At 39.3% G+C, this 13,612-nt stretch overlaps 1 protein-coding gene across 1 annotated transcript in view; it reads left to right on the forward strand.

Moving 5' to 3' along the window:
• Window positions 1-6,514: 6,514 nt before the first annotated feature.
• Window positions 6,515-13,612, forward strand: part of LOC124621888 (electron transfer flavoprotein-ubiquinone oxidoreductase, mitochondrial) — a 103,058-nt gene continuing 95,960 nt past the window's right edge. The window contains exons 1-2 of the mRNA XM_047147358.1: window positions 6,515-6,885; window positions 7,153-7,260. Coding sequence (XP_047003314.1) covers window positions 6,852-6,885; window positions 7,153-7,260 — 142 coding nt within the window. The 5' untranslated portion in view covers window positions 6,515-6,851. The remainder of the gene's footprint in view (window positions 6,886-7,152; window positions 7,261-13,612) is intronic.

Here is a 13,612-nt window from a genome sequence, read left to right on the forward strand (position 1 = left end):
AAGGCTAGGGCAAATATAAGAAAAAGAGCATTGGAAAGGAAAAAGCGTCATGACACAAAAGCTGTACCCACCAGTTTTGAAATAGGTCAGTTAGTCCTTGTCAAAACCAAGGAAAAATCAAAGAAAATAAATACAGAAACAAAGAAATTCATGTTCGTATACCAAGGACCTTTCAGGGTCATAGGAAAACCATATGCCAATGCATATAGGCTAGAGTACCCTAAGAGTAAAAAGCTATTAGGTCTCAGGAACGTGATCGACCTAAAGAAGTTCATAGGTAGTGAATGAATTCTGTAGGGAGGAGGTTGTTCTGTAACCTCTACACAGTGTGGCAGCTGTGCAGTCCCAGCTGTGTGAGATCTTCTTTCCATTTCAGGTCTCACTCATTCTTCATCTTTCCTATCTACAAAAATTTCGACCCCTTCTTTCCAATACGAAAATTTTCTGAAACCAATGAATTCTGTAGGGAGGAGGTTGTTCTGTAACCTCTACACAGTGTGGCAGCTGTGCAGTCCCAGCTGGGTGAGATCTTCTTTCCTTTTCAGGTCTCACTTATTCTTCATCTTTCCTATCTACAAAAATTTCGACCCCTTCTTTCCAATACGAAAATTTTCTGAAACCAATGAATTCTGTAGGGAGGAGGTTGTTCTGTAACCTCTACACAGTGTGGCAGCTGTGCAGTCCCAGCTGGGTGAGATCTTCTTTCCTTTTCAGGTCTCACTCATTCTTCATCTTTTCTATCCACCAAAGTTTCGACTCCTTCTTTGCAATACTAAAATTTTCCGTCATGGCTATCAAGGCATGAGTTCTGTAACCATTCTATCCACCGATTAGTGAAAAAAAACCTAATGTGACAAACCCAACAGTGACATAAACAACAAAGAAGTATGAAGTAATTAAGATACACATGTATTTGAGTAACAAATATGTATAGAACCCTGGTAATATTGCAAGTACAAAGTGTTGTTTTATTGGAAATGGCCCACCAACAGTAATTTAAAAAAGATATACAAATTCGTGTACAAGCAGGATCTGAAGTGGCAGTGAAACCTATTGTATGCTGTAGAGCTAACTAATTAATAGTAAAAAAAGATTGCTTAGTGTTATGAAAAATATGCAGATAAGTTGTAAGAATAAACTCACCTTGTGTAGCAAGGAATGGCAGTGTAATAGAATTGAACAGTGTTTGTGGTTGAGACGTGAAGGACACGTCCCTGAAGTATTTATAACGTTGGAGCTGGCCATTATTTTGGAGTAGTGTGTGACAGGACACACCTACAAGTATTGAGGTTATGAGTTGCAGGCGTGAATGCAACCATAGGTACCCTTATGTTAGATGAGAGAGAGCAGCTCATGGTGTCCTATAGGTTTAAGGAATTTAGCATTACGCTCGTCCATACTTACTTAATGCACTTTAGTGGTAGGTCGAGAGAGACTACCTGTGCTTCCAGCGTCCGATCGAGTGGAAATGGATTGCCACGTGAGCAAACTGATCAGCTGCAATACACTATAGATATGAAATAAATGTGCTATCCTATACTTTAAATGTTAATAGAGTGAGTGTTAAATAAGTACAAACACTAGCAACATAATTGATTAACATAATGGCAGACGTGAAACGTTATTTATAGCTCAGCATAAATACACTTCGATGAAGTTGGTTGGTTGGTTTGGGGAAGGAGACCAGACAGCGTGGTCATCGGTCTCATCGGATTAGGGAAGGATGGAGAAGGAAGTCGGCCGTGCCCTTTCAGAGGAACCATCCTGGCATTTGCCTGGAGTGATTTAGGGAAATCACGGAAAACCTAAATCAGGGTGGCCGGACGCAGGATTGAACCGTCGTCCTTCCGAATGCGAGTCCAGTGTCTAACCATCTATGAAGTAAGTACATAATTGCAGATGTGGAACTGACACAGCAACAGAGGACCAATAAATGGATTTAGTAGTCAACTAAACGTAGTGTGTTTTGAACATTCAGAACTGTACTATTACCACAAGTTACTCACATGTACAAAGAAGCTGAGAAGACAACTACTAATCAAATATACTCATACTATCTCTAAGACTAAGGTAATCGAAGATGAGTCAGTTACGTAAATAAAATACAGATTTGTCAGGAATGTACTGAGCATTGGTTCAGTGTTCCGGCCCAGAAATAATAAATTGAAATTAAATAGGATTTATGATTGTATGCCTTGAGCATAAATTTTCTCTAGTACATGACTAACGGCGTTTTGAGCCATTTGTTTACCGATTTTATGACAGTTACGTAACCGCGAGAGTAAAGTTGAAAAAGTTCTGTTAACTTTGTTCCAGTAACATACTGAAAGATAAAATGTATATATCCCCATTTCATTGTGACCCACCCTCAGATATTAAGTGAACAGAGTCTGAGACACTCTTTTTGTTTGTTCTACAGGACAAACGAGATAATGGCAGCCTGGTAGCTGCGTGAAAGCTTGGAATGACTTGGACACAACTCACAGTGACCGCTCCCCTTTCCCCATGTAAGTTAGAGTCGACGTGAAGGACGCACATCATAGCAACTTCCCCTCCTCTACCCTTGTGAATGGAAGTGTAGAACGCCAGCCAAAGCGGATACAACCACGTGTGTAAAAATGAAATTGTCATGATTTGCGAAATTTTCTTTCAGGTTTAGAAAAGACTGCTAAGATATAATTATCTGTTTATGTATCATGAATAAATTTGTTATTTTCTTTGAATTTGTGTATGTAAAAATGTATTTAATGGATTTAAGATTTTCATAATTTTACATATTTTATGTGTTTGTCTGTCTAAGGCAATATGTATGCCAAAGTGTTTCATTGATTTTGCTTAAATTTTGAGTGATAATGTTGCTTAAGAGGCAGTGAATATGCCAGCAATTTAAATAATTGAAGTAGGTAATCAGTGTTCTTTTAATATTTCTATATGTTTACATTTCAATTTTAAATTTTCATAGGGAGTTAAGATTCCCTTTTTGTAATTAAATTTTTTTTTCGTTCATTAACATTCAAAAAAAAATTTAAGTAGAGGGTGATGTAGGGAAGCAGCCTACTCACGCCTTATAAAATTCTCATCAGTCTTTCCATTGTGTGCCAGCCTAGTCCGCTGTAACTAGCTCTGACGTCATAAATGTTGCGCAATACTTTAAAAAATCGAGTAAATAACCTGAAACGTTTCTAGCATGTCAAGAGTAATACTAAATCAATATGTGTTGAATATCAGTTCAATAACTTTAACCATTTTCGAAATTTGGACGTTTTTCTGTAAAAATCATTGGCGCAACAGAAAAGAGCTAGAAACTTAAAAAATTATACTTAGATTCCTTTTTCATAATAATTTACTAGAAACAGTATTTGGGATCTCACAAATTAAAATTTTAGTTGAAATTCATGATTTTCTGGCCTTTGTCTTAAAAATTAAGGAAGCAAGATAGATTAAGTAGGCGAATAAATAAGGCTAAGATGTTGAAATTTAAGTAGAAGGGAGATCCGCTATAATCATAAAGATGTGAGAAGTTTCAACTGAATAACTATAAAACTATAGCGATAGCGTATTTCCAAAGGGCAAGTTCAGAGCTCGTCTACTGTGTGTAGTCTAATTAAATTATTTTTCTCGCCCAAATCAATTGACTTAGCCACGTCAGACTTTTATTATGATTACTTACCTGTGTGCTGATTGCACATTTAAATTGAGAGCTTCATCGGCTATCAGCAAAGGAAGCAATGATTTATTCGATAACTTAAAGTGGTGCATTACTAGCCCAGCATCTAGTCGGGAGAGCCGATTTGATCAGGCGTTCCCTTAGCCGTCCGCACCGCGGCTTTATATATAAGAACGCTGCGCGAGAAAGAAAGGCCCCAGTTCTCTCCAGACACTGATAAGCACACCATCTGTGCCGGGAGTCGCGTAGCATCGGTAACATTGCTATAAACAGCCTCGGATGCTGTAATAAGTAACTCGGGATACGCGTAACCATGAATTCATTTTCGAGTGAAGTGTTAATTCTGGGATGACTTTAATGATCTATCTTCAGTTTGCGTATGTCGTATTTTCACGTGCCGCCGCGGGACAAACATTCTACCATTATTTAGCGTGGCGTTTGATGAACATTATCATCAAATTATGGCGAGCATTCATTTAAACATTTAATTTGAACAGTTATAGTTGTATCCGCGCATCAGACTCTGAACTGCTCTGTTAGTTGGATTGTGTGGATTCTGTTTGGTCTGTGACTTTCAGAATATAGTGAGCATTTTTAGAGAATCGTTTTTGATTATGAATCCCAGATAATCTCCTAATTCCTCAGAGCTATAAGCTGTAGCTATAAGTGTATTTCTCAGATGAAGTGGGCACTAGGAATTCTAATTGCAGGCTTCACGTTTTGCTAATCACTTTCTGGTTGCCAATATTGTAGTTAGAGAGCCAGTGTTGAGAACGGCAAAAGACAGCATAGATAATAGGAACATTTATATAACAATTAATTCCACCCGCCGCCCCACATATGGTTAATCGGCCGGGAAATGCATCTTTTCTACATAAACATTCTACATTTTATAATACCAATAATTCCACCCGCCGCCCCACAAAGGGACTTACAGAGCTGAACAGTTTTGTCATCTGTGACAGGTCTGGTGATTATAACTTTTGGGACAGGCTTAGGAATATTACTATTATCAATACAGAACCTACTTGTATAGTTTAAAGATACAGAGTCATGATCTGAAAATGGAAACACTGTAACATCACATGATTCTTCTGTAGTTTTAAAGTTGACAAAAATGTTGTCAAGACATGCTTTATCTCTTGTGGGCCTGTTATTGATTGTGTGCAAATTGCACTGTCTTTTTTTTTTTCAACTCAGTCACAGTACGTTTATGTGTTGTTATATCAAAATCTGCATTCAGATCTCCACCAATTACTATGTAATAATGCAACCATCTGGTCCCTCTTAGTACATCTAACAGCATTTCCAATTTTTCTAGAAATACATTGCTGATACCCTAAGGTGACCTGTAAAGGGATACTATTACTAACTTAAAATTGTCCATAACTATACCAGTGACTTCAAAGTTCTGTTCCTCACATAAATAATCTAAGTCCAACTTAACAATGGAGCAGCTGAATGACTGATTAATATATATTGCCACACCACCTCTTATATGCAATTTTCTACAGTAACTATTTGCTACATTATAGTTATCAAGTTTGACAACTGGAAGTACACTCTCAGTAACCCAATGTTCACTCAGACATAAAATATCAAATTTGTTATCTAGTCCAAAAATGTTTACAATAAATTCTTTATCTATTAGTCCTTGAACATTCAGATAGCAAATTTTAAGATCATAATTGTTGTTCATTTTTGATTGAACGTTTTGTTGAGATGTTATGAAATTTGTTACACTACTTATCTCATGGGCTTCTTCATCTTGCTGCCTTCCACTAAAAAATCATTCAGACAGAGAGGAGGTGCTGTTTTCCGTCTACCCGTAACACTTGATGATGCTTCTCTTGCTACGATTCTCTTTTCTCCTTTTAGAGGCACTGTAGTTACTGTTGCTGATGAAACTTCTGCTGTTACTGCTATTGTTACTTCCTTTTCCACTGCTGATACTGATAATGCCACTAGTGGCTGTGACGCTTTACATGTTCGCACAGATGTAACTTTTTCATCATAGAGTGTATCTGCAGATGTTTCTTCCTCATATGCTGTTGGTGCACTTTTCTTTTCTGTTGTCATTGGCAGAAAACCTGTTGCAGGTAATGCTATTTTTACATAGGCATCCTCTCCTGCTGTCTATCACCTGGAGAATTTCTTTGGCCAGCACTTTCTTGCCTATGTTGTTTCTTTGCAGTCCATGTCTAGTAAAATGCTCTCTTACTGAAGTCGTTGCTTCAATGAAAGTTGTGTGCACAAAACCGCTACAAATCTTCCTGAATTTCCGATTTGTTGCGATGATTTCTCTGTTTACACACGAGTCTTCTGTTAAGTCGTGTCTGTAGGGAATGTTTACAACAAATACCTTCGCCTGTGAAATTTTTCCTAGCGACTCTTTCAGTGTTCTTACAGGTTTCAGGCCTTAAATGATTATTCACTGGATTATTAAATATAAGCACCCGTACGCGACATTCACAAGTAACAGCCCGTGACACCGTACATCACAAATTCAGGAACTACCTGTTCCACTACAGGTCGTTTCTTTTAGTCCTGATGGTAGAGTGCATCCATATTTTGTATGATACTATTCTGACAACTGCAAAGCGAGCTTCGCTTTTGAGTTTCCTCAAAGATTACTCAGATATAATACAGCGCAATCAACGATATAGTTATCGAAGTCATCTACAGCTAGTGCTAAATTTCCCTAGCGAGATTGTACATTTCGAAGATATAAGTAGTTCTCGGTATGCTGATAATCGCACTTTGTAAAGCCAGCGATATAATTTGTAAACGTGTTACACGTTAGGCGAAATTTCGCTACTTTTTCTCAGCCACATTCTCCAAAATTAAAACGATGAAAAAGTAACATCTGCTAACAGATACTGGATGAAACCGTGGAGAAAACCACACAATAAAAAATTTTCACATGAGTTACTGAACAGCTGTTTCTTCAACGCGCTCAGTAAAAACAAATTGGCATGAACAGAAATACACTATACAATCAAAAATAACAATTACAACTGGAACTTAAAACTCTGGGATACAGCATAGGAAGCGGAGAGGAAAAGCAATGACGTCTTCAACTTATCCCCCACTTAGGTAACTCATAATATTGGGGGCAAGTGTTTGTAATCCTAATAGACTCTGACCCTAACCTATGGCTCGCGTATTTTGAGTAACCGTACTTATGGCTTCGGGTTTCGGAACAACTTCTAAAACATGTAAGTCTGTTACGCGAATTTTATAATATGTTTTTCAAATTAATTGCGGGAAATAAAACTGACGAAGTTTGTGATCTCCATGAAATATGTAAGACTTTGTCAAGCAATAAAAACTTGAAAAAAGGGCTTCTTCAGTCAGGGATACGGTTTTTTTAGTCGGTTTCTAATCCATTGCCCGTCACGTTGTGTTATGTGAAAATAAATCGTCATCCCTATAATTTTCTCAGGCTCACGCTGCCTTTTTTATTAGTTCTGGTTCCTTTACAGGCCAGAGGCTATCATGGCTAGCGAAGAGGTATTACTCAGAACAAGCTCTGCCGAAAATAACAACGCACTATACCATCGTACCAAGAGATAGTGACCCACGCTGGAAAGGTAGGTATTCATAAAAGTATTCAGTTTAGTTAGCTCTTTGCATGAGAAATTCATCAACACAAATTGTGTTTACCCAATATGTGCCCATTGCATTACAAACATTTTCATGTCAAAATTTTGTTACAAATAACAATTTTTTTGTCAGTGGCATACCTGTTACCTTTAACTTTTGTGAATGCAAGGTATAGGCTGAGGGAGAAGACATAGCAAAGTACATAGAGAGGAAACTGATACAAAGGACATAAGATGATTATCCAGGCATTTTGCTTTTCTTAGTGATGGTTCAGCATTGTGTACTGAGAACTACCGTACTGGCTACGAAATACTGATTTAGGAGTGCACAAAAGTATGTCTTGGTTATCAGTCCGCAAGTGATTTGGATAACAGTCTTTAATCAAGTAAACAGTGTGAAATAGATGTTGTGAACAGTGGTGTCAAATTATACATCTGCAGCTTTGAGGAGGAGACGGGATGTAGAAATTTCAATGTGAATTATAGACTTCAGAGTTCGATTTTTGAGTGAATCATTTTGTGCGTGTGTGTGTGTGATTTTTTTTTTTTTTTCATATTTGTGAAGGAAATATCCAATGAATACTATTACATTCATACTTGACCGTTTTTAAGGAACCAAATATGGGTCCACCTTACATATCTGAATCCTTATGTATAGAGCTAATCAGCATTTAATAGGCCCTAAGCTGTGTTACATTTCTAAGAACATTACTTGAAACGTTACATATGACGGTTATGTTATTCTGAAATCAACTGGGGAAAGTAAATGATATTTCATTCCTGATCCTAGCACAAAGATTATTGAATGCTAATGCTACAGTACAACGATGTGTGATGAATAGTAATAGGCCTACAGTTGAATTATTTATTGGTTGCCAGGCACTGTGAATGAAAATGTTAGAACTCCATTTGATATGTGCTGCTTGTACTTGACAGTGTAAAGAAGACATTATACAGTTTCAGTATCATTCCTGCAGTATTTTGATAGTACAGTTAGTTCTCTTGGAAGGTGGGATTGCACTGAAATAAAAGTGTAGGACCTACATAAGCATTCTAGTTCTCCCTGTAAACTGAAGATACAGTGTAACCTTCACTATGAAACCACGTTCAGCTATATTCAACAACTATGAGCATGCATTATGCATAAGAAATTAACAAATTCAAGAATAAATAACTGTGATACAATGAATTAGTAAGTACGCTGTTGCTAACAGTTTGTTATTACTGGACTGAAACTGTAATACGCATCTGTGAGATTAGTTAACTGTGAACACTTTCAGCTGTGTATGCTAAGGTGAATTTGGATCTTTGATTGGAATGCCTGTGGCACCAATAACTATCAGAGTTTTTGAACTGCCGTTTTAATATTATTAGAAAGTAATGCAGTTTGGAAACAAGGCCCTTGTGGCAGTTCACATGTTATGCTCCCTCATTCTGAGGTTATTTCCATGCCAGAGGCTCAGAATGTTAATGAAACCCTCTGCTTTCTGATGTCACTGGTTCCCTAAGTTAAGAAAAGAAAGCTAGTAGGCTATACTGGTTGCTTCAGATGTACTGCACAGTTTTCCTCTGAAACAGGGTGTCCAAATTTTTCAGGTAAAATACATTTTAAGCAAACTGAATACAGGAAAATAGAATGGTATACTTTCATGGCCTGGATACTGTTGGAAAATAAACTTACACAGGAATGATTGGAGCTCCTTATGACAGAAAGGCTTGTAAAACTGGATGAGAAGTGTCAACATTTTTGCAGAAATGTATCAAAATACCAACTCTACTGTCTGGATGGAACTGAGAAGAATTTTCACAGCATGAAAGTGGCAGCAAGTTGGGCATATTTTGTGACATGCTCTAGACAAAGCAGTTCACATAATTCTAAAAACATCTTTATGAATGCAGTTACATCAACATTTTAACTATGACTCACTTGAAGGGATTCAGCAACTTGAACTGATACTTCACAAATAATTCACCATTTGTGTGTACATGGTATCAGTAGCTGCTCTATAAGTTATAAATAATTGTACTTTGTACGCAATTACTGAAATGCACTTTTTAGTCGCAATAAATGTATCATTTTATTCACATAAAACTTTGACCGTGCTAGGGTTTCCTTGTACATGTCTTTGATTACAATGTGGGTGTTATATCTGCATGTATGTTTCACTAGAATTTTCCTTTTTGCCACTGGTGGAGATCTACGAATGAATACACTTTCTACTACTACTATGAACTGGAAAGAAGCTTGAGGTGGGGGTGGGGGGTGTTGCGGGGTTATGAGTGGACCTTCATTGTATTCTACCAAAAGGGAATGTAAACAAAGCATGAAAGTCTGCCAGTGAAATAGTGCCGACATCTGAATCTCATTAGGTGATTATTAAAAAAAATTATTTTCCTTCAGATAACGCAAATGCTCAAAACAGCTGTTCCATATACCTTCCCACTTCAGGCTTGATGGAATGTACTTGCCTCTCTTAATATTTTTCAAAAATCAAAGTGCTGGGCAGACTTCTGAATACATACTCAGTGAGAAACTCTTTCAGGCCAAAAACCAAACATTCAGCAGTGGATCTCAAAATAGGATTAACAAAATCTGTCTTGAAGGAGTTTAAGGTGTGTAAGAAGAAAAAATAACACAAATAATGTTGACATGGAAAAAAGGTGCTGACCCAGAAAAAGGTGCAACAAAATCACAGGTGGGAGTGTCTGTTACATGTTTTGTTTGCATTATAAGTTATTTTTGTCCATTCAAACAGGTAAACAAATTATAGGTGGAGCACATAGAAATCCAAGACATACTAGGTTTATATGGAAATGAAACATAGTTGTCATTGGATAAAACAAATGTGTGATTCTACATGTCGTAGTGTGCAACGTTAGATACCTTCGTAGGGTAGACAGATAAGAGAATTTAAGAGACAAACTGATAGTTTGAGCTTACATATAGTGGGAATTAGTGAAGTGCAGGATTATGTAGAACAGGACCTGTGTAGAGGTCAGTACAGGGTTATCAACACAAATCAAACTGGTATGGTGCATGGCAGAGGGTAACCTGTGCCACTACTAGTCATTTCCCCATCTGTTCCACTCAAAATAGAGCAAGGGAAAAACAACTGTCTTTACACCTCCATATGAGCCCTAATTTCTCTTATCTTCGTGGTCCTTACATCGTTCGGCAATCAGCTTCAAATACTGGTTCTCTAAATTTTCTCAATAGTGTTTCTCGAAAAGAAAGTTGCCTTCCCTCTAGGGATTCCCATTTGAGTTCCCGAAACATTCTCCGTAATACTTATGTGTTGTCTGAACCTACCGGTAACAAATCTAGCCGCCTGGCTCTGAATTGCTTTGATGTCTTCCTTCCATCCGACCTGATACAGACTCCAAACACTCAAGCAGTACTCAAAACTAGGTCACGCCAGTGTTCTATACGCAATCTCCTTTACAAGTGAACCACTCTTTCCTAAAATTCTCCCAATAAACCGAAGTCAACCGTTTGCTTTCCCTACCACAGTTTTCACGTGCTCGTTCCACTCCATATCGCTTTGCAATGTTACGCCCAGGTATTTAAATGACTTGACTGTGTCAAGCAGAACAGTAGTAATACTGTATCTGAACGTTATAGGTTTGTTCTTCCACCTCATCTGCATTAACATACATTTTTCCATATTTGGGGCTAGCTGCCATTCGTCACACCAAGTGGAATATGCAGAGAGAGAAAAAAAAAATAATCCTGGGGTTCACTAGCTGGGGACTGGTAAGCGCTGTGGAGAGGTGTTGTATGTCACAATGGACAGGGATCTTGGCTTGACTGCCCAGATCACGAATATGATACAAGCGTCTATTAAAAAAACCTCAGTCTCTAGATGTGCTGCGTGCCAATGAGGTGCATGGCTGTTGACATGGAACAGTCGTTAGCGGACAACCTCTGGGGAACCCGCTGCACCTCAGTTGTATAAGGCTTACACAGGCAAGTGGGACCCTGCCTGGGTGGACTTTCTTCCCTAGCTGCTTGTGGGAACACCATGAAGCCTAAAGCTCGTGTTTCTACAGTCAGCAGCTTGGGTGGGCCATTGGGCAGTATTACCACCCAAAACGCTAAGTGGCATCATGTGGTTAGACTACCTGGGTTATCTCCAACTATCAACAACAGTAAGAAAAGTAACAGACCACATCCTGTGGTATAAAACGTTTTTTTGTGATGAAACATGTTGACAGTTAAAAAAAAAAAAAAGTCACCGTTTTATATCCAGAAAGCTCTTGAGGAACTTGCAGGGCTACTCGAATCTATCAAGAGGCTCCGGAATGGTGCTCTTCTGCTGGAGACTATGGAGGCTCCCCAAGAACAGAAGCTGTTGAATGCCAAGATACTTGGAGAGTATTGCATCACCAACGAACTGTACACTGGGTTGATAGTGTTAATGGTGTTGTAACAGGTTGGGACATTATGGATGTGGATACAAAAGAACTGAAACAGGAATGGGAAACTGCATGGGTGACTGAAGTCCAAAATGTTACGAAAAGGGTTTATGGGGAGCTCCAAAAGTCAGCATCATTTGTTCTGGCATTCAGTATGCCCTATTTGCTGGACTATATTGCAGCAGGATTTCTCCACCTTGAGGTAAGATCAATATGTCCCAAATACAATATGCTGCTTATATAAGCGCCAGTGCTTTGGTCACACCACTGTGGGTTGTAATGGTTGGACTGCATGTGGATGCTGTAGCAGTGCGGCACACAAACAGTTTCCAGTGCACTGTGCCACCCAGGTGCATTAATTGCTCCCAAGCCCATTCAGTTTGGAGCAGGGATTGTCCTGTCTTCGCTGGGAAAGAAAAGATTCAAGAAATAACAGTTAACCAACATTCCTCTTACTCTGATGGAAAGATGAATTTAAGGCCACTCAGCCACCAAGTTGCATCAAGTATTTTGTCTTGGCGTTGAAGCAGCCTGTCCAGAAGGTCAGTGTTAGCATCCAGACTACGACTGTTGAGCAGGGCACATCTACCGGCACCTGTAAATGCAGCTGCCAGCTTGCGCTGCTGGTCGCTGTCGCTGAAGCATTGAATGTTGCCAAACATAATGTAAGCGTGAATAGCAAACATTCACAGCAGACATTGGAAGAGATCCAGCAGCCTTGCCAATGTCCCCAAAATCCAAGCTGGAGACAAAGGTCAAATGGCCAAAGCAGTCTGCTCCAAAGCATCTAACCATGCGACCTCTTTGCTGTCTGATGGACCTGAAGAAGATCATCCCATCACCAGTATGGATGTCAGAGCTTATCTCAGGGTACCAGCAAGGCCCTTAAGAGACCCCCCCCCCCCTCCCCCTTCCGGTGCCACAAGGATGACCTGACTAGTGAAAGGTCCAAGGGAGGGGTCACTCTGTTTGTCAATAATGCACACCACTCCTCTGCTCTCTCCCTCCCTACTGACCTGCACGTGGTTGCGACTGAGGTTCATTTATGTCTGAGGATCACTATTTTCTCACTATAATTACCTCCACATGATGTGATTGACTCAGAGACTGTAACAGGTTTTATAGAACAACCCCCATGAGCATTTCTCCTACTGGGAGACTTCAATGCCCATCATATGTTGTGGATTCAACCTCCCTTGCTTTCAGGGTCAGGTATTGGAGAGCCTCATGATGTCTGATGAGCTGTGTGTCCTCAACACTGGTACTCCAACTCATTTCTGTGCTGCTACAAGATAATTCTCAGCCATTGATCTCTCTTTCTGCTCTCCAGCCCTAGTGGACTGTGTTCAGTGGGAAGTCACTGACGGCCTTCATTCCAGTGACCACATCCCCCTCTATGTTCACTTACTGGATGGAGCTGTTAGCTGCCTATTCTCCATGTGGGAGCTGGATTTGGCACTGTCTGCAGCTTGTGATACTGCACCCAGTCATGACCACTTGTGATACTGCACCCGGTCATGACCAAATCTAGTACAGCCTGCTTTGATATTTGTCAGCAGCATCATAGGAAATCCTCCTCACATGTTTTAATCTTACATGGCAGACCAGCAATTTTCCCAACTCACAGAAAGAGGTAATTCTGATACCTCTTTTCAAGCTAGGAAAGGACTGACTTTGTCACAGTAGTTACCGGAGCATCACCTTAACAAGCTGTATAGGAGAGACCTAGGTGCGATTGGTTAACTGTTGCCTGGTTTGAATGTTGGAGACCAGGCAGCTCCTAAGTCGCTCTCAGTGTGGATTCAGGAGATTTTGATGCACTGTCAACAACGTGGCTGTGCTAGAGGCAGTTAATCAGCAGGCTTTCCTACATAAACATCATTGTGTAGGTATATTTTTTGATATCAGTAAGGGATATGATACT

The sequence above is a fragment of the Schistocerca americana genome, chromosome 7 (genome assembly GCF_021461395.2).
Source record: "Schistocerca americana isolate TAMUIC-IGC-003095 chromosome 7, iqSchAmer2.1, whole genome shotgun sequence".
NCBI classification, from domain to species: domain Eukaryota; kingdom Metazoa; phylum Arthropoda; class Insecta; order Orthoptera; family Acrididae; genus Schistocerca; species Schistocerca americana.